At 43.5% G+C, this 26247-nt stretch overlaps 1 protein-coding gene across 6 annotated transcripts; it reads right to left on the reverse strand.

Annotated features, from left to right (window-relative positions):
* Positions 1-2643: 2643 nt before the first annotated feature.
* RBL1 (RB transcriptional corepressor like 1) lies at positions 2644-25819 on the reverse strand. Of its 6 annotated transcripts, none has more exons than XM_051803245.1 (22): positions 25643-25817; positions 25429-25562; positions 24329-24529; positions 23000-23064; positions 22779-22907; positions 22506-22666; positions 21735-21784; positions 19870-20053; positions 18263-18429; positions 16237-16349; positions 15593-15696; positions 14953-15090; positions 13341-13505; positions 13047-13182; positions 11175-11441; positions 10067-10194; positions 8091-8267; positions 6598-6669; positions 6343-6424; positions 4519-4685; positions 3931-4095; positions 2644-3672 (listed from the first exon to the last, which is right to left on the reverse strand). In XM_051803245.1, exons 1-22 carry the CDS (start codon positions 25772-25774, stop codon positions 3502-3504), a joined length of 3108 nt encoding a protein of 1035 aa, XP_051659205.1. In that variant the 5' UTR covers positions 25775-25817; the 3' UTR covers positions 2644-3501. The 6 variants fall into 6 exon arrangements, with proteins under 6 accessions (XP_051659205.1, XP_051659204.1, XP_051659206.1 ...); XM_051803244.1 differs by having other exon boundaries at positions 10067-10248; XM_051803246.1 differs by lacking the exon at positions 22779-22907 and having other exon boundaries at positions 10067-10248.
* Positions 25820-26247: the final 428 nt, after the last annotated feature.

Below are 26247 nucleotides of genomic sequence, written 5' to 3' on the forward strand. Positions count from 1 at the left end.
CAGCCAGCAGGGCTTCATGAGAGGAAAGTCCTGCTTATCCAACCTGTTTTCCTCCTATGACAAGGTGACCCACCTGGCTGGTCAAGGGAAGCCAGTTGATGTGATCTTTTTGGATTTTGTAAAGCTTTTGATCCTGTCTCTCCCCAGATCCTTCTGGACAAACTGTCCAGCCCACAGCTGCATAAACACATCCTGTGCTGGCTGAGCAATTGGGGTCGGGCACAGAGGGTGACAGTGACTGGGGTGACATCAGACTGTGACCTGTCACTACTGGGGTTCCCCAGGGCTCCATCTGGGCCCTGTGCTCTCCAACATCTCCATCAATGACTTGGACACAGCACTGGAAGGGACATGGAGTAAGTTTGCAGATGACCCAAAACTGGGAGGGGCTGTTGAGCCCCTTGAGGGCAGGGAGGCCCTGCAGAGAGACCTTGACAAATGAGGACTGGGCACTCACCAACCATGGGAAGTTCAACAAGGGGGATGGGGCAACTCTGGATGTACAGACAGACTGGGAATGAGAGGCTGGAGAGCTCTGGGGAAAGGGGTCGGAGGTTTGGGCTGAGGCAGGTGGAACAGGAGCCAGCAGTGCCCTGGCAGCCCCAAAGGCCAGCCCTGTCCTGGGGGGCATCAGGCCCAGCAGGGTGAGGGGGGTCTGTCCTGCTCTGGGGCAGCCTCAAGTCCTGGGGCAGGTTGAGGGGCCTCCATATGTGGATATAAGGCCATTAAAGAGCACATGCAGAGGAGGCTACAAAGATGGTGAAGGGCCTTGAGGGGCCATGAGGAGCAGCAGAGGGCACTTGGCTTGTTCAGCTGGAGGAGACTGAGATCAGACCTCCCTGGGGTTCTGCAGCTTCCCCACGAGCAGCAGCGGAGGGGCAGCACCGACCTCTGCTCTGTGACCACTGAGAGGGCCTGAGGGAACGGCTGGAGCTGTGCCAGGGCAGGCTCAGGTTGGATCTCAGGAAAAGGTTCCTCGCCCTGAGGGTGGTTGGCACTGCCCAGGCTCCCCAGGGCAGTGGGCACGGCCCCAAGGCTGCCAGAGCTCCAGGAGGGTTTGGACAATGCTCTCAGGGACAGGGTGGGGAATCAGATGATCTTAAAAAGGTCCCTTCCAATCTAAGCCATTCTGTGATTGTTGGGGTGTCCTGTGCAGGGCCAGAAGTTGGACTTTGATGATCCTTGCTGGTCCCTTCCAAATCAGGATATTCTATGATTCTCTGAACTACAGATTAGTCTTTTAAAACATCATTACAGGATAATCTGCACAAATTAGCCTTTTCCCCACCCCCAGAGCGGGTGAACAAGAGTAATTTAAAAGCTCTGGGTTCATGCCAGCTTTATGCTTACCTGGAGTGACAAAACCAGCTGCTACAGATCTGAACCTGTCCAAGGCTGGTTTTGAAACACGTCTGGGAGAAGGGCAACCAGTACCAGCACGTGGATCTCATGGTTGCAGTGCTGGGAGATAAGAACTAGGAGCCCACAGTGAGTCCAACAGCTCACCTATGCTGGAGTCACACCTTTCTCTGTGGGCATGTCACCTGTCACTGCAGGGTTTTCTCCCTTTCTTTGTTTTTTGGTTACTTCATGTAATGTATTACTCACCTTCTCCTCCCAGAAACCACATTGGTCTGAAGCACAAACAGTAAAGAAACCTCAGGAGGAACCTTCAGACAAAACACATGAAATATGATGAATTTAAAAAGAAAAAAAATCCCAGATAAATTTGAGGGAATATAAAAATGATGGTCTTTGACATTACAGAAAATGCAGACAAAAGGCATTGTTTAATGAATTAGCACAGGGAAACAACAGGAAATATAGCAACATAGGTTAAAATACTTTTTAGTTGTTTATTATAAAACAAAGATTTACATGTGAAGGCACTTTGAAACCGTTAACAAAATTTCCATGTAAGCTATTGTTTTAGCTGTTCAACAAGCCAAAAATATTTTTTCTATCACCTAAAAAGGTGAAAAATTCTGAACTGCAGAAACACTACACTTAAAGACAACTACTAAGGATTTTGACACCATCAGTTTCCTGGTTTCAGAGAAGGCAGTGACAGTGTGGGGACCAGACACATGAGGAGATGTGCACGTCATGTCAAACTTAAACCAAATCAACTAAACTCTCGTCATACAATACTGTGAAAAGACTGATCCTGTTATGTCTGACCATACATTTCCCACCCAGAAAGGCTAGAATCCTCCACTTTTTATCTGAAGACAAACATTAAAACTTGAATAAAATTAAAGAAACTGAAGAATCGACATGGAAGTTAGTCCACTGCATGGCCATTTCCTCACACTGCAGCTCTCCATGGCCAAGCACCAAGCACCTTTTTTTGAAAGTAAAAAAAAAAAAACAAAACCAAAAAAACAAAACCAAAAAACCAAAATTCAAGTAGTTCAGAATTCAAAACCAAGTTTGTAAACTTTCTACTCCTTGCTGAGTAGTGTCCCTCACTCTTAGGAATCACTCACACTTAGGAATCAATTTCTCCTCTCTCACTCCTGGCCAGATTCATTGGCTGAGACTGCCCAAAATCATCACAGTGCTTTTACTAACACTTCCATACTAACCCAACCCAGCCAACGAAGTGAGCAGAGCTCCTCAAACAAGTCCTATGTGTAATTGTTCCTTTTTTTTTTTTCAGTTCAGTTACACAGAAACTGAAAATTACAGTGCTGAGAAGTTTCTCTATGGCTCTAATCTTGCCCCAGCTGCTGATTTTAACTGTAACCCGCTTGTAATTCTTCAGGGTGAGCTGCCATCCCTATGAAAAGCTTCCAGGGCTGGCTGCTCTGTAACTTCCAATGTGGCAGCACCCCCTGGCTCAAAAGAAAGGGAATTCACTGAACCGTATCTCAGTGCTTTACCAGAGTCCAATTTAAGTCACTGCTATTTGTATTTTTTGATTATTGCCCCATTACTGCAAAGCTGTCAGATCCATGTCACAACCTACACTTTAACTGAAGTTCTGACAGTTCAAAACTGCTCAGCTCTTCCTGAGGCTAAATGATCCATTTTTATTCTCTCCAGTTACTCCACAGAAAATAATGCATAAAATTTCACATTCTTTTAAAATAAGGCACTTTGAAAATTTTTTCTCTAAATATAAAAAGCTTGAGGAAACTTAAACTGAGTTCACTCATTTCTTTACTAATCTGATTCCAAAAATAAAACCAATGTTACTAGAAGCTGAGTTACACTCAGAACTCACAATGCTCCCAGTTAGGCCTGAGAACATCCAATATGGCTTTCTACAAAACACTCTTGCTAAAACAGCTCAAAGTTATAGCACAGCATGGCCTTTGGGAATGAAGATCACTGGCATTTCCTACTTAACTATTGCTTTTTGCATCCTGTGGAAGTCAGGTAAAAGTTCAGTGTTAAAGAAACTTGGCAGTTGTCTGTATACAAAGCCAGGAAATAAACAGCACAACAGCTGTAACCAGCTCCATAGTTTTCAGATCCCACAGGAAACAGGCAGTTTTAATGATTTGCTCTTTCACTGACAACATCCTGGAGACGTTTTAGAAGAACATCATCATTTTCCTGGCAGAGTCGCTTTGTGGGGGATTCAGTGTCACTATCAATTGTTATTGCTCGCTTCTTGCTCCTCTGTTCACCTTGTTTTATCATATTGTTGATGTCCTTCAAACTCTGTGATTAAGATAAAAAAAATCATGAGTTACTCTGTCTCCATTTCAAACTTGCTCTGGTTTTCAAATATCTGAGAGCAAAAGGTTATTCTGAACCTCTGAGAGTGATGGATTCTACATACATAATTCTACCCTTCAGTGCAAAATGAGAGACTAGATGCATTATAGCACACTAGAACTGCATGATACCACATCCTAATTAGGAGATTAATTAACTCACTCTCAAACTGATGCCTTTCAACCTTTTTTTGCTGTGTACCTTGGAAGGGCTCCCACTGAACTTGTAGAGCAGTGCAGTTCGGGGCGTCAGGCAGGCGCCGTTCTTGTGAGGCGACACGTAGACAGAGTGTTGCTGGGAGATGCGCCGGGGGGACACTGGCTGCTGCCGGATGCTGGGGAATGGGGACAAGGGAGGGGCTTCCATCTGCAAGGGAGGACACAGCTGCGTGGGAGCTCAATCACAAGGTGTTTAAGAGCAGTAACTGCACAGAAGGAAAGATTAATACACCTCCAGGTCTTCTTTAGAAGATTTTATCTTGAGAGAGGTAAACAACAGATCAAATATCAATCAAATAACAGAACTAATTGTCTAGATGTGTTACAGAGATGGTCCACAGGCATTTGAGCAAATGGGTGTTGCATCGAGGTAAAGAAGCTGAAACCAGGTTTGCAAACTGAACAGCATCCGCGTCAGTTCTCTCGAAAGGCTGTTAAAGCAAGTTTTCATACCATTACCTACAACTATCTGACTTCACCCACAGCAGGTGAGTGACAGGACAAAATTACTGGCATACGTTTAACTGTCAGGAAAAACGACTGAGTATTCATTCCAAAGTACTTTACTTACCACATGATCCTGGTTTGTGATATCGTACTTCAGTGCAAATGCCTTTACTCGTCCTACATAGACCGCATTGTAAAATTTAATCAGATCTCCTCTCTCCTCTGTTTCCGACTCACTGGAGTTCTCTGCTGCGGATCGTCCAGAGGAACTGGCAGCTTTCACAGCTGAGTCTAACAATGAGAGAGCTTCAGATGTCAAAAACTGGGCGCTTCAGAGTCAAACTTACCCTGTCCAGCTAGCAAGAACTTGTCCATAAATTGACTAGTTAATGAGAGGAATTAAAGAAACATGCCTGAGGCAGGAGCAGGGGCTGCTGCAGTTGGTTATGAACATTAGGAGAAGCTACCAATCGCTGTGAGCAGGCTAGTGGGTTATGGCTAAAAAGACCAACACCAGCCTTCATTCCAAACTTGGAAATAGCTGTAGCAAGAAACTGTAGCACGACTGAACCCTTCTCCCATGCTTATTCTGGGGAGTGGTACAAAGCCATTAGATGCTCTTAAAACTATGTTTTAAGCAGTCTGACACCTCTCAGCTTCTGGCTTCTGTTAAAGTTTCTATTGATCAGCTCAACTCACATATGCTGCACAGAAGCTATGACACCATTTGTTCGGGTGTGTTACGTTCAGTGGGAAAAGCTGCAGCCACACAGCAAGTGTATTTCTGTTAATGTTCTTTCTCCCCTAATTAAGCTGAAGTGCTACTGAATACAACCTTCTATGTCTCCTCCTCCATTCTGCTCACTGCCAAGTAAAACAGGGCAGCGCAGAATAAAGTCTCTGGCCATCACTGCACAGAGACAAACATCAAAAGCTCCAGCTGACACCTGTAACTCCATCTGTCTGCCTTCTGTCACAACACAGGCACGTGCTCCTGTAAGCTGGTGTCAAAAGAGCAGGGGTTACTAAACAAAGGAGACACAAGTCTATAAACTGAAGAAAAAGTCTGGCAGGAAAAGCCAATGAAGAACTTTGTAACCAAGTACATTTGTCTAACAAAACACTGGAGCCCAGTGTCACTTCAAGATACTCCAAGACATCCAAGAAGTGTGGATTTGTCGGACAGGATGCTGAACTACAGGAGATTAGCACTTTCCTGGACCCTGATGGAATCCTCACCAGGCCTTTAAAAAACAGCTTTAATACTCCTTCAGGCAGTTGAATCCCAGCCACAGTGGGAATGTACCACAAAGAAAAAACTCCTAAATTCCACGTGTGTCCTGGCTGCAGATCTGCTCTGCTCGTGGGTTCATACATGGGCTCAAGATCTCTCACTGTCCTGACATGTCACTCAAAATGGGCACAGCACAGTTCTCATGCTTTTCTCTAATACTGCTCTTACCCTTTTCTCCTCTAACCTAGAGCAAAGAAAATTTCATCTATTTAAAAGAAACCTGAATATAAGAAAATGGTGGTCTTAATAAGTCAGCATTTTTATTTTCTGTTAAATCTTCAGAACAGGTGATATTAAGAAAAAAAAATCATAATATTCCAGGTACTGTTCATCTTCATCTTTCTTTCTTAACCAGTGTTGCTGTCCAAGAAGAACTATAATATCATTGACAAACTAAGAAGATACTTCAACCCTGAGCAACCAAACTTATGGAAAGAAAAATCAAACATTCTTTCCAACTAGGAAGCGTAATTTCCACTTCTATCACACAGGAGGGCTACTGACAAGAGGGTTTCTTTTTCAACATTACATTTGTTCTTCTCTAACATATTTAAAACTGTAAAATTTGCTCCACTTCTTATCACTTGACAGTTCAGTTCTGTAAAAGCCCACAAGTACATTACTGAAAAGAGCAGATTCCTTTGCTGTACCCACCTTCTGTCATCTCCGTATCTGGGTCTGCATTTTTGCCCGAGACATCAGCAGAAATATTTCTCAACAAGACACTCCTATAAACCTACAAGACAACAGGGAAAAACACTCTTGTCAAGGAAAACAAGGAAGTTGAGAGACCAGATGAAATCCATTTGAATGGGAATGAATATTATACTGCACAGGACTTATGAGCACAAACACTTGAAAAGCCACCTCTGAGATCTGCAGAGAGGAAAGGCAATGCTATTGACTCACATGGCTGTTTGCTTGTGGCTGATTCCTGTAACTTTTCATTATGTCCTGAAAAGTTCTTTCCTCTTTGGTTACCTGGAACAGAAAAGGGTATTGAAGACCAAGTACAAGCATGAAGGCTGGGCTGCTCAGGTCCAGCATGCAGCTTTTTAGTGAGTATTACTATCAGTACATAATTTTAAAATTTAATCCTGGTGATGAGAATAAGAAAACACCAAGGATTTTTCTTGTTCAGGAATTCCTTGTTTCTCAGCCACCAAAGTCTTTTTATTATGATGCTTAGGCATTTTTCTTTTTTGGCTTTTCTTCTAGTGACACTTAAAATTAAAGAAGGGAAATATTATAAAGTCAAAAACGCATTTTGTAAATTTGGAAACCGGACCCCTTAACTTTTCTAAACAGAAAGTAGACAGGTATGTACACTCATGCAATTTCATCTTGCTTTTGTACTTCAAAATAGCTCACTTGCTAAAGCAGTTTTTCAGCCATACATTTGCAATTTTAACAGCAGATAAGGAACAATTTTTGTAGTAGGGGCCAGGAGAGAATGTATCACAGTCTCTGGCTAAGTTGTCAGGTCTCACACTGCACTGGAGTCAGCACTTGAAAGCCTGTATTATGAAAAAACCCCAAACAACTGGCAAATTACGTGACGCAGACCACTGATACAGAGCACTGACTATTCAGTGGTTTTGCTTTCCTGTAGCTATCAATATTGATGTCAGGTGAGCCTCAGCCACACTGCAGTTAAGAGCACAGGTAGTCACAATTTAAACATCAGTTTCCCTCCACATATGGCACTCCTCTTTATTTGTTTGTCTCAAGAAAAGGTAATTCGGCCCCAGTGGAAGGAGCCTGGGCTTAGTTTCACCTCCTGAATTTTGTGTCTGAATTAGACTTGATGGACACCATCAAGCTCAAGTTTGAGTCAAACTAATATTCCAGTTTCATAATCCTATTTAACAACACCTTAAATCAAAGCTGGCAAATGAAATAAGAAATGAAGAAGTACGAGTAGCAGATAACCACCTCAATTCCTCGGCCTGGATCTTCAAAACCTAAGAGGATTTTTGGGGAATAGAAACCTTTCCTACATACATTTGCTCCTGCAAACTTCTGCACCCACCTAATTCTGTAACTGCAATGGATTTTTTGGTTCAGATTATACAGATCGTGAAGATGACAAACAGGATAGAAAACAAACATGGGGCAATAAGATCACACAGTGCTTTGTCTGCATCAACCAGCGCTCACCTTGAATGTGCTCAGGAAGAGAAGAAAAACCCTCTCAACACACTGTCTGGTTGGTGGGAACTTTTAAGATAGGCAAAACAAGGAAAAACACGTACTAGGACTTCGTGCACTTTTTGGAAGGACTTTTTCCTTCCCTCCAGTAATATGACAAGAATGAAGCAATTAAATTGTAAACTCTGAACACACCTGACATTGTCAATTGAATGTAAAATTCCCTGAATTTCTTAAAAACTACACATTACCTTCGCCATGATATAAAAGGCACAGAGGAGGAGCTGGTCCAAATGTCTGTCCTTCATTAGATCAGCACAGTGAACCAACGTGAATTCAAAGCACGTCCATATCTTCCTGCGCAAGTCGTTGGAAACATCCAACTTCAAGCACAGGTCACGCAAGCGCACACTGGCCAGGTGATAAACCTGGAAGAGAAAGACACACAGGAAAGAGTGAAGCCAAACAACCTTATCCCACCCTGCAAAAATGAAATGGCTCAAAGCAGAGCTGTTCTAGAAGGACCATGAAGATGACTAGAGGGAGGGAACACTTCTCCTGTGAGGACAGCCTGAGAGGGTTGGGGTTGTTCAGCCTGGAGAAAGACACTGGACAAGGGCCTGGAGTGACAGGACAAGGGGGAATGGCTTCCCACTGCCAGAGGGAAGGGGTTAGATGGGATATTGGGAATAAGTTGTTCCCTGTGAGGGTGGTGAGGCCCTGGCACAAGTTGGCCAGAGAAGCTGTCGCTGCCCCATCCCTGGAAGTGTTGGTGTAGTGGAAGGTGTCCCTGGCTATGGCAGGGGGTTGGAATGAGATAATCTTTTAGGTCCCTTCCAATCCAAACCATTCTGGGATTCTATGATTCAAAGACTAAGTTGTCCACTTTTCAGCTGTTGAATCTCTAATGCTTATAGAAAATCTGCCTAAAAACATTATGCCTACGGCTTCTACACCATATCCCTCACTAATTAGGCCCATTCTTTATGCTAGAAAGCAGAAGGAGGTCATTTTATTTTCACTTGTTCTACTGAACAGGAGCAAGAAAGGAGAGGAAGGAAAAACTATCATTGTGAATAGCATGATCAATGTAAATGAAAGGTCAAAATTTAAAGACAAATTTAAGTTCAAGATTTTAGTTCTCCTTCATAACTAAGAAGAATATATTGCCTATTATTGGTCAAATACATGGCTACAGCTGAAGGTACTCCCTGGCTGAGAGTAAACGTTCCAAAGTGCAATGTTCCCACCTGGCAGCTGGCTACTCAATTCTTAATCTGTTCTCAGAGAGGCAGACTGTCACTAGCAAAATTAAAGAACCAATAGTTCAGACACAGGATGTGGCTTACAAGTGTTTCCAGAAATTACTTTCTGTATTAAAACGTACCTTAAAGATCGTTCATTGCAGAATTTTCTAGGTTGTATTTTAACACAGATACCGCCAAAGGGGACACCCTCTAAAAATAACTTCTCTAGTAAGAAAATAGCAGTAAAAAACCAATCTTCTAATATTTTTGGGACACCCTCTAAAAATAACTTCTCTAGTAAGAAAACAGCAGCAAAAAACCAATCTTCTAATATTTTTGAGAGATTAATTTAGGCATATATTCTTTGTAGTCATTTAGACCAAGTTACCCTGCCTCTTCCAAAGACCCCTCATACACTCCACACTGGAAATGAAGGTAACTAGAAGTAAGTCATCTGAAATTTCTCTGAAGCACTGTCAGTTCTTAACTTGCCCCTTAAATCCTGCATTGTTTCAAAAAGTTCCTTCTTTCTAGGAACCCCTAGCTAGTGTGCCATTCATCACTGCTTTCTGAGCTCCCAGCCCAGCACGATCAGCACTACCAGGCAGGCCTCAAAGTGGCAAATGAGAATCTCCAGGTGCTGGATCCACAGACACGGGAGAATCATCTCATCTTGGATATGTCTAATCTACAAATGTGGGAAGCAGTCAAAATAGACAAGAGAAGTAAAATCTACCAATGTGTCTTTGATAGTTATTTACAGAAGGTCTTAATTAAAAAGTAAAAAAATCTCATGAATGGGAAGGGGAAAACTGGATTCTCTGCAACACTCAACATCTTTCTCCTTCAAGGTATATAAGAACTGCAGGTACCAAAGGAAAGGTACATGAAGACTGAAAGTAATGGAAGCTGCACAAGGAGGCAGGTTCCAGCATGGCCACTAGCAGAAGTACAGCACAACTCCCAATAAGGACACTTACCTTCCTGTAGAACAGTGCCAAGGACCCCGTTCTCTTTGGTTTGCTCGCTGCTGACACCTGCACTTCCTGTGCTTGGTTCCCTGGGGGGTGGCAGGAGGGAGCCAGAGCCTCCACTTTACACGGCTGGCCTAAATTAATTGAAATGGGGATCAAGGTGATCCCACCCATTTCATTTGCAATACCTGGAGAGGATACACACACCCAGAAACAAACCAGTTGCTCTCCTCATGCTGCAGAGCTAAACTGCAAACCAAACTCATTTACAAACATTTCATACTAAAAGCATCTCATCTTCTGTACTAGATGCTAGAAAGACTCTATCCCTCTGAGTCTTTAGAAATTATTAAAAATTACATTTCTGGTAAGGTTAAAGGAAGACTATGAATGTGAATGATCATTTCTAAAATTGTCCGAAAGGACAAAGTTTAGAAGAAATCACAGTTTCTGTACTTGGTGTTCCACTCTTTTGGGGGAGGTGGGCACTCCCTTTTTTTACTATTCTGCAAACCCGACAGCATATCCGATACAGTCCACATTAGTTTCCTCAGTAGTCAAATTCTCTTGCTGAAAATCTTCCTAAACATGAAAAATGGAGATTTTTTTCTTCTTGTCTTTAACTGTAGACCAAATTTTTAAATTAAAAATGGCTATAAAACTCATTGCTCATGTATCATTTTCAGAAATATTCAAGCATCACCCAACTTTAACAAAATAAAAGTCTCCCAGTATTTTCCTATTGTTAACATGTAACCCTTATCTAGAAATTCCAGAGCCTTTTAAGATTATAACAGACTGAAGTTAAGATAAATTGCAGTAAATGATTGTTGGAACTGAGAACCAAAGCATCACTTAACCTGTGTAAGGTATAACTGGAAGAAGCACGAACTCCACAACTTTGTTCATGATTCTGAATCCTCAGGACGTTTGCCAGGGATCAGATGTCTCCAAGGAGAAGATGTCAGTATGAACTTAAGCTTTTTTTTTTTTTTGGACAAAGTCAGCATTCTTTAAAAGAGAACAAGCAATACATGCTCCAAGTGCATGATTGGTCTAAGCAGATCTTAAAAGCAAGGAAAACACCTATTAGAAAAGCAGGAAGAATTCGTACCGTGCAGTGGGATCGTGACCTTCTGTCCCACTTTCCCCGGCCCTGTAGTGGTTGTCATGGTCAGCACTGTCTGCCCAGGAGACACTGACACGTTTTCAGCACCAATGCTCGATGCTGGAGCAATTGTCAACTTAGTTCCTTTGGGTAAGATTTTTTCCATCTGTGTTTCTCGGGGGCTGTCATCTCCAAAGAGCCTTCTCTTAGCACTTCCAGCTGCAGGAGAACTGTAGCGCTCATGAACTGAGATTGGAGACAAGGGCTGCATGTCTGGTATGCCAAGGACAAAAAGATAAAATCAACAAAACCTTATGAGCAGCAGCTTAATGGGAATATTTCTCCAGAGAAGGGGAAAGGCTGCCTTCCAACTACACCAGAGTACCAGAGATCTCTTCTAGTTCAGACCTGCTCTCAGAGTTCACTGTTCCCTGGTGATGTGAACGAGATCTACAGTCTGACTCCTTTTATTTTGCAGTCATCACAGACAGCACATCAGGTACCACATGGAAGTCGAGTAACCAAACAAATTTGCAGAGACTGAGGAACACACAGGTCACAGATACTCCAGTCTGCTTAGCAATTAGTAATATTTGCAAGTGCTATTCCTGTGAACACAGTTACCTACAGGAACACTGACCATATTCCCTGGATATGCAGTCTTCTCTATGTTCTGGCTTTCAAGCTCTCTCTACACTGACCTGAGTCCGGTGCCTCCACCCTCACCCACCCCTGGTTCCTCTCAGGCTTTTCTGTTGCTTTCAAATACTTCCTCCAGCAGTAAGGCCAAAGTACACAGCACTAATGTACAGGCTTCAGTTCACAGGCTTTTTGCATTTCTGCTGCAGTCTGCGAAGATACCAGTGACAGGAGTTTCCCATTTCCCAGAAAACAGAAACTTTCTGGATAATTGGTCAGGTAAGACTGATTGGAGACCACATTCCCAACTCTGCCAAGATGGTTCTCTTGATACCAGGGGCAAATAAGCATTTCAAATCCCCACCATACTCCAACTGAAGTTAGGAGGAGCCTCTGGTACCAGATTCTCATATACAAGGTCACGTCTCACACAGCCCTACCCATATATGACACCATCTCCAACAACAAACCACAACACCTACAGCAACTGCTTGTACATCTCTTTCCTAAGGAGTATTAAAAAAAAAAAATCAGTCTTGTCCTGCAGTTTGCCAGATAAACACCAAGGGGGACATCACACAACCAGTAAGTCCATGGTGCACCTGCAAGAACATATGGAATAGTATCTGGGATACAACAAAAGCAGCAATTCCTAACTAGGGGAGTATGCAAAGGAAACAGCAGTGCTGGCACTGCCTCTGCACCCTCACTGTCAGGAGATAATTCTATGTCAGATCCAGAAATCTGCAAAGAACTGTTCTTCAGAGCAGAGAATACTGCAGGCACAGTATTGCCCTCCCTTCCTGCACCAAAACAGTTTCAAAACAGGAAGCAGGAATAAATGCACCAGTCATTAAAAAAAAAAAGTCACCTAAAATCCAATCAAACTCACTGATAACGAACAAATAAAAAGCAAAAAAAACCTAAAAAAATCAGAACATCAATGGACAATAAGCCATTACATGACAACCCACCTGAGAGTAAGGTCACTCTGGCATCAAACCAGCAGCAAAACCTGCTCCAGTTCAGCAGGGAAGCACCATCACCACTGTCTGCTGCCAGTGAGACACAGCACTGGTTTGACTGGGTGAATCCAGACCTCCCCTTGATCAAATAAGAGGCTTCACAATTCTGAATGCTTAATTCACATTCAAGATTGCTTTTTGCAATTACAAAGAAGCTTAAAACCCCTCCCCCCAAATTCACACATTCAAACCGTATCAGAAACCTTGAACATACCCCGTCTTAAACTCCCACCAAGATCTGTTCGAACCTCTTTTACTCGAGGATGAATTATGGGAGATAATGGCATCATAGGCAAATGCCCAAGCCCACTTCCTCCATTGCTGGCTTCAAAATTACTGGGAAATATTACCTGAGAAATAAGAAATGTCAGTGTGAGATAACAAATGAATTTCCCTTCTTTGTGCCAATCTATTAATAGAAGATTTTCTGCAGCAATTGTCTCATTTGAACAATTTTCTGTATAAAGCAACAGTGAATTTCCTATTTAAAGGAAAACAGATCACCTACTTCTTCACAGGTTGGGACTTTGTTGTCTGATGCCTCGAGTGCATTCCAGAGTGCCGAGTTCCGAGTCCAGGCAAGACTCTCCAGAATCTGTTCCTCAATGCTGTTGAGGTGCTTCACCATGTCTCTGGAAAGTCCTTCCTCAGACCGAATCAGCACTTCAATGACCTGATGGCAATCACACACACCCTCCAAAGTCAGGTGGCTCATGTTTAACGTTATCAGACTGTTCTTTATTTCACGACCCCGTTTGAAACTTCAACAAAGAGTGCTCCAGCCTTCTCCTTGTATCTTCATCTTCCTCAGCCCTCTTCTGATCCCCCTTTTTTTAACCCCCTTTCCCAAAGGCAACCCAGGAGTCAGAAGTGGACAGCAGATGTGCCATCAATGCAGACCAACCCACTCCAGGGGTTTTTAGGCCCTCTCTTCCCATTGCTAAGCATGCACAGAAAGAAACACTGAGCACACCCAGAGCTCACCATGCAGCACGTGCAGCAGACCTGGGGAGATGGGAACGGGTACAGCCGCTCAGCAGGGCATGTGGCAACCCCATCATTCCAGCTTTCCTGCCCTTCAAACCAGCAGCCCATTACATGAAGGGTTGAAAACCACTGCTCCAAAGTTTTAAGAAATGCTCAGACCCCTTAACGTGGACAAGTGGGGGTTGAACAGATCCCCTGCAGCATCGTACTCCACCCCCATGCTCCAACACAAAATCCACTTTATTTATTTTACTCCTGTCTGAAGAGCATTCAGATTGTTTTTCCAAAGGTCCAGAAATGGAAATGCCATAAGACTTCCCTGGAGGACTTATTGATATTTTTAGTTATTCCTGCTACAGAAATGAAGCATCTGGAGAACAAAGTTACAAATGTCACAAGTCTCCGTGGTGTGAAGCCTTTGTGATGGCAATTTTTTTCACGTAAGAGCGCTGCAATACACTGAATAGCAAAAAAAATTCAAATCAAACATAAATCTGTTCCACAAAGTTGGGTCTGCACCAGTGCATTTCATTTTGAAGGAGGCTACCAAAAGCCACAGCAATATTGACAGATTTGTTTCAGCTTCAGTACTGCCCTAAGCTGATGAGCGAAGGAAAGAGGGAGAAGAGAATATAAACAAGCTTTTCCAAAGGGTTCCATTTTTTGGTTGCTGTCACCTAAACAGAACTATTTGATTTATTCATGGTAAGCTGTGAGGTGTCCAGCAAAAACTAGAGGCATATGGATAGGTGATAAAAGGACTGAAGTAGTCAAAAAACAAATTACATTGGAGGTGGGGTGAATGTGCTAAAAAAAATGACCAGAAACAGAGTATCAACAAAATATATGCTTGAATGCTTTAGTCTACTAACAGTGTATACAGATTAAGAACTAAAAGTTGATTGACAGCATGTTACAGTTCAGTACCATTTACAAAATGGATTTTTTTGCTTTATATTTCAGCTTCAGCTCTGGCATTACATATTCCAGGTAATATTATTTCAGGACAGCCAGTGCACAATAACATCAGTCCTTCTCTTACCTGATTCCCTAGGGAGGAAGAGCATCACCCTTTCAATCCAGTAACATGCCATTTTTAATACAGATACTGTCCTGAGTCAGAGGCTATTTACCTTATAGAAATAGAAGGGCCTGAGGTCAAGCACTTCAATGATCCAGGGGAAGGTACGAGGGGAGCTGTAGGCGAAGAGCACGATCTCCAGGCAGCACGCCATGAGGGAGCGGTGGAACAGATCCTGCTCCAGGAGAGCCTGAGGACACACAAAATGGCAGTGGTCTCATGCTGGGGAAGTGGAAGTCGGAATTTTGTGAAAGAACCTGCTTTTTTCCACTGTTCACAACCTCCTCTTTTTTACAGGGGAATTTAGAAGACTAGATGTAGAGTAACGGCACCAAACCCACCCCATTTTGCATACTATGGACAAATCAACTGGCCTCCTTATTGTGCACCACAAAGCAGAGCAAATGCAGTGCTACCTAACATGAAGTATTGATCTTGTTCATTGGATCAAGAAGAGAATAAAAGTCAAAAGCTGTGATTCTAGAAGGCACCACAAATTCAGATGGCTAGTTATGCCAGTTATACTGGTTTTAACACTAGAAAAAAACACATTTAGGCACCTCCCATGTATTTCCCCTTTTAAATATTAACAATATACACAGAGTGCTTTACAGTGCTCTGTCCTGAAACTGCCTGAAGACAAACTCTGAGAAAGTTACAAAAAGTGGTCTACTCTTCAGTTCTTTACTTACAGTCAGATCCTTCCCATGCAGTCTCCGTGTTTCTTGCACCATTATAGTCTCCAGGATTTTATAGTACAAGATCTCTGCCAGTTTTAATCTGTTTACAGCAAAATCTGAAATTTAAAAGCAACAGAGATGAAGTCCAATGCCACTGGTAAAAATGGTCTTAAGACTAAGCTGAGCAACCTCTCCTGATCCAAGAAAATACCGTGTGTATGTATGTACACACTTTGCAAACCCAAAAAGTATGTTCAGAAATCCGCTAGGCCCAAGCACAGCATGAAATTTGATAAATGTTTTAAAGGATTGCTTAATATTTCTTCTGGTGTAGTTTCGCAGTGTTGCAATAACTTTTCTATTTGTATTCAGTTCCCTTTAGATTCTAAAGCCAAGAAGAATGCAAGTTTACAGTTGTTAAGAGCTGTTTTTCCATTATCTCTTGGCTATCCTAGTTCAAACTGCAGCTTTGTGTTTACTCTGTCATAAATTTTTATTTTTTACCATGTTCTGTTTGACAGCAACAGTTTTCCACTTGAGTATGTTCTGGGATAAAAACAGCTCCACTGCATTAAGTACTTAGACAAGAGTGTATGTATGCATTCTATTTGCCCTGGTTTAGTATTTTGAAACATCCCATGCCTTTCACTCCATACCTATATGAGAGCCTGGCTGCTCATCTGTTGACTGAGTGTAGCTGCAGCAGAAGGTCTCACCAATCTCCTTCACTCTGCTCATGATGCTTTCCATGGGGCTGCGGGCACAGGACCTGAAACAGAAGGCAAAGAGAAAGCCTTGTTTGTATAAATTAATACCCAGTTTAAAAAAAAAAAAAACAAACTCAAGAACAACAACAACAAAAAACCATACCACCAAAATAAAAAGGGAAGCTAATTATACTGGACATTCCTCATCTGCAATAACCTGTATTACCCAGACAGAGGAAAACATAAACCCCACAAATATTGTGTCCTTTTTTCCTTTCCTAACAAGGTTAGGGAGGCTATGGAGATCTTGGAACAAATGCAGGAGAAAGGAAGAGCTACAGCAGCACACTCAGGAGAAAAAGAATCTGGTGAGAGCAAGGCAGTAGTGAGGATGCTGCAAAAGGCAACAACCAACCAAATGCATCCACGAGACCACACAAGCCAGGCTCAGTCTGAGGGAGTACAGAAAAGCTTAGAGTGAGGAGCCAACACCTTCCCATTTACTACCAAGACAGAGAGAAACTGGTGAACTTCAGACGTCACTGTCATAAAAATGGGCCAGAGAATCTCTGGCTAGAGATAGTCTCTCTGAAAGCTTTCAGATCTTCCCTCAACTGCTTTAGAGGACAGTGGTTTGTCACTGATGTCAACTTAAGACAATAAACTATTATGAAAAGCCAGAACTGAAAGCAACTAAGGTTTCTTTGAACAAAGCCTTCTAATTAACTTCGAAGCCGTCTCCGTGGAATTTTAATTTGAAAAAGAAAATACTAAAAAGCACAGAATATTACACAGTCCAAACTACAGTTCCTCCCATTTCTCCCAGTCACACAGTACATATCCTAGTGCTTGCTGAACTCATGTCCAGTATGAGCAAAGTACTCACCACAACTCTTACAAGAGGTTTACTCAATTTTTTTCTCATTTTAATATTTACCTCTCTCCTGACAGACTAGTTTATTACTTGGAACAAACACATTTTTCATTAGAGATTGTAGACACTTTAATGTCTTAACTGTGTAATATAAATAATATCAGTCCTTAAAAAACAATCAAAGAAACATTCAAAACAAACGCATCCTGCTGAGCGGTTGTAAAATTTGAAGAACTAGTGCTACGAAAACTTTCAAAATATACATTAACTCCAAAGATGAGAACTGCAAGTAATATTTTTCACCTATTTATGATGGTTATTTTACAAAAATTACTTTCACACTTCAAATATTAAGTCCTAATACTAAATGTCCATTCTGATTAATAAAAACACATCTGGACACCTTACACCATAATACAGCAAGGCCTTAACTTGCAGATGTTAAGCCAACACCCATCTTTACAGGTATTTACTATTCAATTACTGATTTTTATGAGCTAGGCTCAGAGAGGAAGGCAGTGAGCTGAAGAGAGCTCAGGGAACAGCCACCAGAACAACCAACATGGAAAGCACAGCTGCTGCTACACAAGAGATCAGCTTTGACAGTAACCAGGGTCACTGCAAGGCTCATACAAGTGCTACAGGGTTAGATTAAGATATCCTGAAGTAGTAGGAAGGAGAAATGGGAAATCTGTACGCTGCTTTTAGTTTTATCTTCCCAAGTTGAAGGCCAACACTATAGCTTGTCGATTCTAACATTTCTGCCCTCCTCCAAAACCTCTGACAACACAGTTACCACATCTTTTATTAGAGCCATACTTGTTTAAAATCCAAATAAATAAACAAAAAAGGCATTTGGCTTTCAAGCAAACAGATAAATTAACACCATCAAAAGCTGAGTCTCCATTAACACAATGGTGGTGACAAGTCAGATGGGGTTGGTGGTGTTCAGCCATCCTTCTCCAGATGAGATCATCTAGAAAATAGATCTTTCAACAAGAAATACTACAGAAACACAGACCTAAGTACTCTGCACCGAACAAAAAAAGCCAGAAGGTCAGTTCCTGTGTGTATGAGAGCAGCTGAAGTGGACACACTCACTCAAAAATAGCTGTAAGTTGTTCACTGGGTGCATTTTTCAACCCAGTCACCATGTTCTGCAAGCGGCTCACGCTCTGCGTGGCTGAAGCCACAGGAGTGACGACACCTTCCTTTTCTCGCAGATATCGTCGGCCAGTCAGGGGAGTTGAAGGTGCAAATGATCTTTTCTGTCACACAGAGAAAGATAACAAGTAAAATCAGCCAACAAAACAGTTTCAATAACCTTTCAAATGAGCATCTCCTGCAAAATCCCTTCAAAGACTAAAATTACACCACCAGTACTCTACGTGAGGGTTCATCAAACCTGCCAGCTCAGAACTGACTGAAAATGAGCCAAAGTTTTCCCAGGACTCCATAAATACAAAATATAATAAATCTTCATGCAGATGAAAATTAACTCAAAGGGTTTTAAAAAATAAAATACAGTAAATCAAGACCTAAAATCTTAAAGCCTGTAATTTTTTAAGATCATCTGAACACTGCAAAATACAGGATAAGGAAGAGGAAGCACATGCTTCCACTCTCAGTCCCCGACTGCATTAGCTGTGTGACACAAGGAGTGGGTGGCAGAGCTGCCCAGGAGAGGTCCACAGGAAAATATTCCTTGGAAAATGCTGTCCAGGCAGACCTCGAGCCTTCCTTTATCCAAAGGATGATGCAGCACCGAGCAGATGGAGCTGTGTGGACTGCACTTACCTATCTGTATCCTACTCTCTGGAAGTGACACAGTTTTTGGATTTAATTATCAGAGCAGACAACATTCTGATGATACACAGCAAATAATGAGAAAAGGTTAAGCCTGCAGCCATTATGCATTAATAGCAATATTGTTATATTACAGAAACTGAAGCTCAGAATTGCTAAAACCCACTCCACATCCCTGTCTTTAATTTGCCTGAATACGAAATACGCTTATACTTGGCAGAAAAAGCTAAGCCACAGGATTCACTTATACCACCACCAGCATCTTGGAATAAGAATTCTTATTTTTTAATAGACAAGTAAATCAAACAGCATATGGTTCTTTCACACATCCAGCACTATTTTTCTCCTTATCCAAAAGTAATCAAGCATTTTCCTGCATGCCAACTTCATTAAATACATCGTACACTTTTAAATGCAGTGAAACATTTACTCTGTTCATTACTTTTTGTAATGAAGAGACAGTTTGGTGAGGTTTATGCTGTGAATGTTATTTTCTGCAGAAGAATAAAAAAGATGATCTTTCCTATCCTAAGAAAGGAAACACTGGGAAAACAAAATAAATGAATCCAGTGTCAAGGTTTTGTGGCATGATTATGAAGCTTGAACAAAGACCTATATATTTAGGTATTACCTACGTACAGGTTTTTCTTGGACAAAACCTGACTAACACATGAAAGTGCTCTCATCCAGTTTAAGGAATAATTATACAATAAATTCCACAGGAAAGACATCACCACCATTTCTCCTTAGCAAGACAGTACTGGAGCCTGCAAACGGCATTCACCACCTTCCTCTCAGGAAGAAGTTCAAGAAATTCCAAGTCTCCTCAGTAATTCAAAGTGTGTGTAAGGATGGGAAAACTCCGAGTCCTTCAAGTGAGACTGATGTGTTAAATGAATCACCTTTTCAAAATGCTGCTGCAGATGACACTCTGTGGGAGCTCGTGCTGCTGTTTTCTCTACTAGCACATCTGCAGGGAATTTTCGAGTGCCAATTTCTTCTTCAGCATCAGCTCCCAGGAAAACTCTCTCATCAAAATCACCCACGGTCAGAACATACTCTTCATACTCTTTATTCAGTGCTTTGCTGAAAGAGAAGCCCAGGTTTGACATCAAAGGTTTAACTGTTGAAGAAGCAAAGAAGGCGCCTCTGGAGCGCAAGTACAAACTCACACCAACACGGAGTCCAAGTGTTCCATGCTCTGGGCAGCAGTGCTGCTTCCACCTCCCCAAGCAACCTGCCTGGGGTCAGCCCTGCCTGCCTTCGGACTGAAAGTTCTCCAGGACCTGCTGCAGGGACTATTCTTCCTCCTAAGTGACCACCAACATTTGGCTCTTAGTAAGAAGAGGAAAAAAACTCCAACTCTGCTTCTACCCCAGTTGTGAATAAACCAGTGTGGAAGTGCTCAACTGATCAGAGGTTAAATCTGTGAACACACAGAGCACACCAATGGGAGCTGCATTCACCTCCACTGGATTTCTGGTTTTACCACTCCCGAGTCCATAATTTTTCTAATGGTGCAGCAGAAGGGACAGGGAGACCAAACAAATCCTCCACCCTCTTTATTCCAGCTAACCCAAATGGAAAACAGAAATGTTTAATCCCACCAAGGTTGCAAAGCTTTAAATTTACACTTAGGAAATGGAATGGAACTTTTGGATAAAAATCAGAAATGGCTCACATCAATAAATCCTGCCTGCAGCTTTTCCACGGGCCAGGAATGCAGTTCCAGCTACCACTGAAGCAGACATATTAGTGGAACATAATGTAATCATGACAAAAGCAACTCTGTGATCCCACAGGAAACCTGACTGTATCACAGGTTCACTTTCCCCATGTCTTTTAGGAAAAAAAAAGAAAGTGGAAAAGAAAAAAGAAAAAAACAACTATGGAAGGTTTGGACAAAAAAAACCCCAAACCCTAACAGGCTTCCACGCTTCTTTTAAATGTCAGGCTACTTTCAAAAGAACAGGGACTACTGTATGTAAGACTATTAATTTTTAAGTAGAAATACTAAGAAAAGTTGCATATTCAATGGATCCCAGTTTATACATGGGTTTATATCTAAATTGAAGTATTATCTACACTGTTAAAACAATCACGTCTTATCTCAAAATTCCCAAAAAACCAACAAGTTAAGAGCTAACCTAGCGAAAAAAAATTAATAGGTTTTTTTGCAAAAGGCAAAAAACCCCCCAAACCGTAAGGGATCCAGAACAAAGCAGCTGCTGTTCCTATTTTGCATTTAAATTAACCTTCAGAAGTGAATTCAAAAAGTTTCTGAAACAATTACACTCGCCTCCCACAGAAACACTACACCTCTTTTGTGGTTTTGCAATTGTTTCTTCTTTTTCTTTGAAGTCCTTCTGCTGCATCCACAGATTTATACACTCAATTAGAGACTGACAAATGAATTTAAACATTTCCCTACCTGGGCATAATACGTGTACAGAAATACATCCGTGCACGTCAGAGTCAAGGCTTTGATTTGTATTAGATTACTCAAAGGTTAGTCACCAGAAAATCAGAGCAAGCACCAAAAAACCTGACAGCAAGGAAGAACCTCTGCAGCTTGAACCCTTGACATTGGCCACATCTTGGAACGAGAAAGCATTTCAGCCAGAGAGAAGCTTTGGTGGTCAATAATCAAAAACCCATTAGATATGGTAAGATAAAGAAACAGGAAAACCTGAGATTTAGTACACAAAGGCCAGTGCTTTAGACATGAAACCGAGCCCCATGATTAAGAACAAAAGCTGCAACTTACCTATTTTCTGTAAAGTTGCAGAGATCCAACAGACAATCTCCTTTTAAGATCTAAGAATAAAAAGCAGAAATATCTTACGTAATAAAATCAAAACTGTTCCAATTGTGAGGACATGATGGTTTTAGTCAAAAAGGAAATGAGATTGAGGTGCGGAACTGGACTTTTTTGGGTTTTTTTTGCCCAGACCAAAGGGCTACAGGGCCATTATCAAGACAAAGCTCCAGATGAACTCACTCTTCAGACACAGCTCTACAGTGTAGTATCTGTTCACTGCCAGGTTAGGGACTGACCTTACAAACAACTACACAAAAACTTCCAGAGCTTGGAAAACATTTCCAGGATCAAAACTAGACGGAACAGTTCATACACCTGTGACCTCAACCTCTTCCTTCCAAAGCATTTTGCTCAACTTCAAGACAAGCAGCAGGACCCACACTACCATAACAGACATCCCATAAAACTATTTCGCAAGGAGATCACATTTTTTTGCCTGAAGAAAACACCACCTTTAATAATTCAGTTTCACAATGCCGAGAAAGGAAAGCAAAGGTTCTCCACTGACATAAAAAGCCAAAACAGAGACCTTACAGCACACAGCATTAAAAGCTGAGAGTGAATTCTGTTCCTGCTAAAATACAGACAAAGAAAACCTGAACCAGCCTGAGTTCCTTTGCTCATTTGCACTCTTCCCTGAGGAACCCACAGGACCTAAATGGTCTTGAGAGCCATCATGGGGCACCACCATGCACTCACAAAACTAGTGAGATGTACCTTCCTATCAAACAGCTTTGCAATGTATGGTTTAAAGTAGTGTTCCTTTATGCCTTTTGCTTCTACCAGGAGCCCATCGTGCAGCTCACACAGCGTGGCAATGATGCAGGGAGGGTCTTCAGAGGCTTTGATCTCCGGAGTGTGGAATTCCACTGGTAAGCCTGAGAACAAGGAGGGGGTGGGGGAAAGACAACCAACCTTCAACTTCATTTCAAATGAACCCAGAGAAAAAAAAAATCTCATTTGATTGTAAATAATCTTTCCCCACCATACCTTTAAATGATGGATTTAGCAAATCTCTTCTGTTTGGACACAGAAGGGCATTGGCAAAAATCAGGTCCAAGCAGCACAGAAGCAAATGATAGGAATTTACTAAATCATCTCCAATCATACGGAAATTACCTTGAAGAGACAGCACATCACGTCAAGCAACACAACAGAAGTTCACAGCTGGGAATGTATCCAAATCATGCAGCTAAAGCAAGCAAGCCTACCCTTAGTGTACACAAAGAGAGTCCAGCAGAAGTTGAAGAGATCTTTGACACTGCATGGTACCCGCCTGGCAACAAGGAAAAGTGGGGAGAAGTCACTCTTCAGTTCCAGAAAGCTGAACCTTGTTTTACAGTAGGAATTTCATGCCATTTCCCTTCTCAAAGTAACAGCTGGAGCTGTTGTCTTAATTTCACACTAAGGCTCAGTCAGCAGCCTCCCACCTGGCTCCACAGGGCATCCTGCACAGCATTCACAACCTCCTGACCCTGTTTCCAAGCCAGTGGCTGTCTCTGACCCCGCCACACTATTCTGCTGGTGTCACATCTCCCACAGAACCCTCCTGCAGCCACAGATGGTGAGATGATAAGGGCTATATATATGCCAGTGATGGTTTTTCCTAAATATTTTACTAAAGCATCAGTCATCCCTTCAGAACACACGATTACAGCTTGTACTACAGCTCAGCTGCTGAATCCCATTTGGGGTAGAGATTATCCAAACCCATGGAGCTGGAAGACCAGGGAAGGCATTACTCAGGACAGCCCTCAGAGGAGCCAAAGCCACGGTGATGCTGCCCAATGCTGCTCTGAGGGACACAAAGAAAGCACCCAATAAAACTTCTCCCACTACACTCTACCTGTAGTCATGGAGCTACACTAGAGCATTTTACCAGAACAATTATCCCCCCTCACATCCAGAGAACCCACATGAGCTGAAAAAACACCCTGCAGAGCCACAGCTTGGCTCCCTCATCCCCAGGGTTACACTCTCACTACAAAGATGTCACAGCAACAGCCACACACTCCACAAGGAACACAGACAATTAATTGCCTCCTTTAATTAAGGCAGAACTTCCATGTGTGTGTGGAAGATGACACCACCAAATTTGTCATAAAAATTAGCACATCAGCTGTAACTTCCTCCCTCATCTGGCAACCACAGCAAGGGCCCAGCAGGTCATGGGGGATGTATCACTGTAGCACAGAGGGGTCCTGTCACACCAGCTGCCTGCACTGTGCCGAGACAAAACACCCCTGGGCCGCTTTAGTTATTTCTACTAAACGTTTAGAGCATTGGTCTCACTGCGCCTTGAAGTTAACCCACCTCGTGGCACCTCTGCCCGACACACACAGACCTTCCCATGTGTGACAGGGAGCGGGATGCAAAGCCCTGGGGACACGAGCTGTGCCCCCCAGGGTCAGGGCTGGCTCTGCATGTGCTGGGTTTCAGGGTCAAAGAGGGCCCATCTCTTCAGAACTTCATTTTCACAAATCTGTACTGGGTATAACTCTTTCCAGGGAAAAGTCACATTAAATCTCAAAATCTCATACCTCTGTTTCCTGCTTCGCTGCGGCTTGGAAGTTTCTTCATAAGGGTTTTGAAATACATCAAAAAATATTGGTTCAAACTTCTTGAAAATCACAGTTGACACTTCGAAATTTCTCTCCAGCCGCTCCACTCGCTCTCGGAATTCCTGTGGTAGGTTTGACATGTCCATCCACTTCTTCATTTTGCTAAAAAACTGAATTAAACTTTAAAGAAAAAAGAAAGGTCTGCTTTGAGCTTTAACTATCTTCCAAAATGCAACATATTTACTCCTTAATGACTGATTAGATTACTATGTAGATTTACATTTTTTTTGACAGACTCCCAAACTGTACATATTGTAAGCTTTTTGTCTTTTATCACTCTGGGGTTTCTCCTTGACCCTCTTTAAGGCACAGGAATACTACTTTGATGCAGCGGCTGCCAGCATGGCTGTGTTGGGCAGGGGAGGAGGGGAAAATAAAAATCACATGCTGCTCTGCATGTGTGGAGGGGGAGGCAGGACAGGCAGCAAAACCACAAACAAGCAAGAGCTGTCAAAGTTACCTGCACAAAAACCTGTTAGTTCTGGGAGTAATTAATTGGCACTCCCCCTCCAGCAGCTCAGCCGGGAGCGGGTCTTTAAACCGAACGAGAAACATTCCGAGCTCTGTCGTTCCAGCTCTGTCTTTCCCGGTCAGAACCACAGGGGCAGGGGAGCTGCTGCCGGGGCCGTGCAGAGGGGGAATGCTGTGTTCCCAGATTGGGAGCCGCCAGCACTCCCTTGGGATTTGCCCGGAATCCTGAGTCAGACACGCGTGCTATCGAGATCGCTACGGCAACGCCGAGGTGTTTGCGGTCAAATTAACTACAGCGAGAAACAACTGGCGTGGGTGGAACTGCTGGTCCGACATGGGTGGTCTCCCAAAGGCTTGAAGTTGAAAATTACGTATTTACATCCAATTTCCATCTGTAACACCTGCGGATTTGTTGCTTTCCCAGCTCTGCCTCGGGCGCTGCGATTGGGAGCACCGGGAGCGGTCCCGGGCCAGCGGCTTTGGCAGCGCAGGGACTGACGGGCGCTGTGCAATCAGCCCCGGCGGTAATTAATTAGCCCGGCGCTCACCTGAGGCGCGCGGAGCGCAGGATGCGGGTCAGGGACACGCCGTTCCCCTCCATCGGGACGCTCCCCACCGTGGGCACCCGGCTCCGGCGGCAGGCGACGTACAGCGCGCAGGCCAACCAGTGCAGCGGCTCGCCCTGCGGGCACAGCGGGCGCGGCGCTCAGCCGGGGCTCGGCCGGGACCCCGGCCCGGCCCCGCCGCCCCCGCCCCGCTCACCTCCAGGCTGTAGGTGCCCCGCAGCGCCGTGAAGTCCCGCAGCGCCTCGGCCGCGCTCGCCGCGTCCAGGTTGAGGTCCCGGCAGAGCTGCTCGACGGCGGCCCCGGGCTCGGCGGGGCCAGGGCGGGCCATGGCGGGGCTGCCGCCCCAGAGCCGCGCGCCAAAACCGCCGGAAGGGCGGGGCCGCTTCCGCCGAGGGGGCGGGAAACGCGCGGAAACGAGCGGGGTCGGGACAGAGAGACACGGACACGGAGAGACACAGACAGACGGACACAGACAGACACGGGTATACAGACACACGGACAGACAGATAGATAGAGAGATAGAGACACAGGCAGACACGGCCAGACGGACACACAAACGCACACAGACAGACAGATCGCGCACAGTAACAGCACATGCAGAGCACACAGGCGCAGCAGAGAGCAAACACGGGCACAGCGCACACAAAGCAAACAGAGCGCACACGGACACGCGCGTGGGGCGGTGCTCGCTGTCGCTCGCTGTCACTCGCTGTCACGCGTGTCACTCGCTGTCGCTGTCACTCGCTGTCACTCGCTGTCACGCGTGTCACTCGCTGTCACGCCTGTCACTCGCTGTCGCTC

The sequence above is a fragment of the Manacus candei genome, unplaced genomic scaffold (genome assembly GCF_025592945.1).
Source record: "Manacus candei isolate 608988 ecotype Guabito, Panama unplaced genomic scaffold, ASM2559294v1 h1tg000057l, whole genome shotgun sequence".
NCBI lineage: Eukaryota > Metazoa > Chordata > Aves > Passeriformes > Pipridae > Manacus > Manacus candei.

What these genes read in the sequence shown, in the direction of transcription:
- RBL1 (XM_051803244.1), bottom strand. Translation starts at nt 25,774, where the DNA reads ATGGCCCGCCCTGGCCCCGCCGAGCCCGGGGCCGCCGTCGAGCAGCTC. An exon ending in CTGCGCTCCGCGCGCCTCAG is followed by an intron (nt 24,530 to 25,428) that starts GTGAGCGCCGGG and finishes TTTTCTTTAAAG; the next exon opens with TTTAATTCAGTTTTTTAGCA. An exon ending in GGTCACGATCCCACTGCACG is followed by an intron (nt 10,249 to 11,174) that starts GTACGAATTCTT and finishes TATCCTCTCCAG; the next exon opens with GTATTGCAAATGAAATGGGT.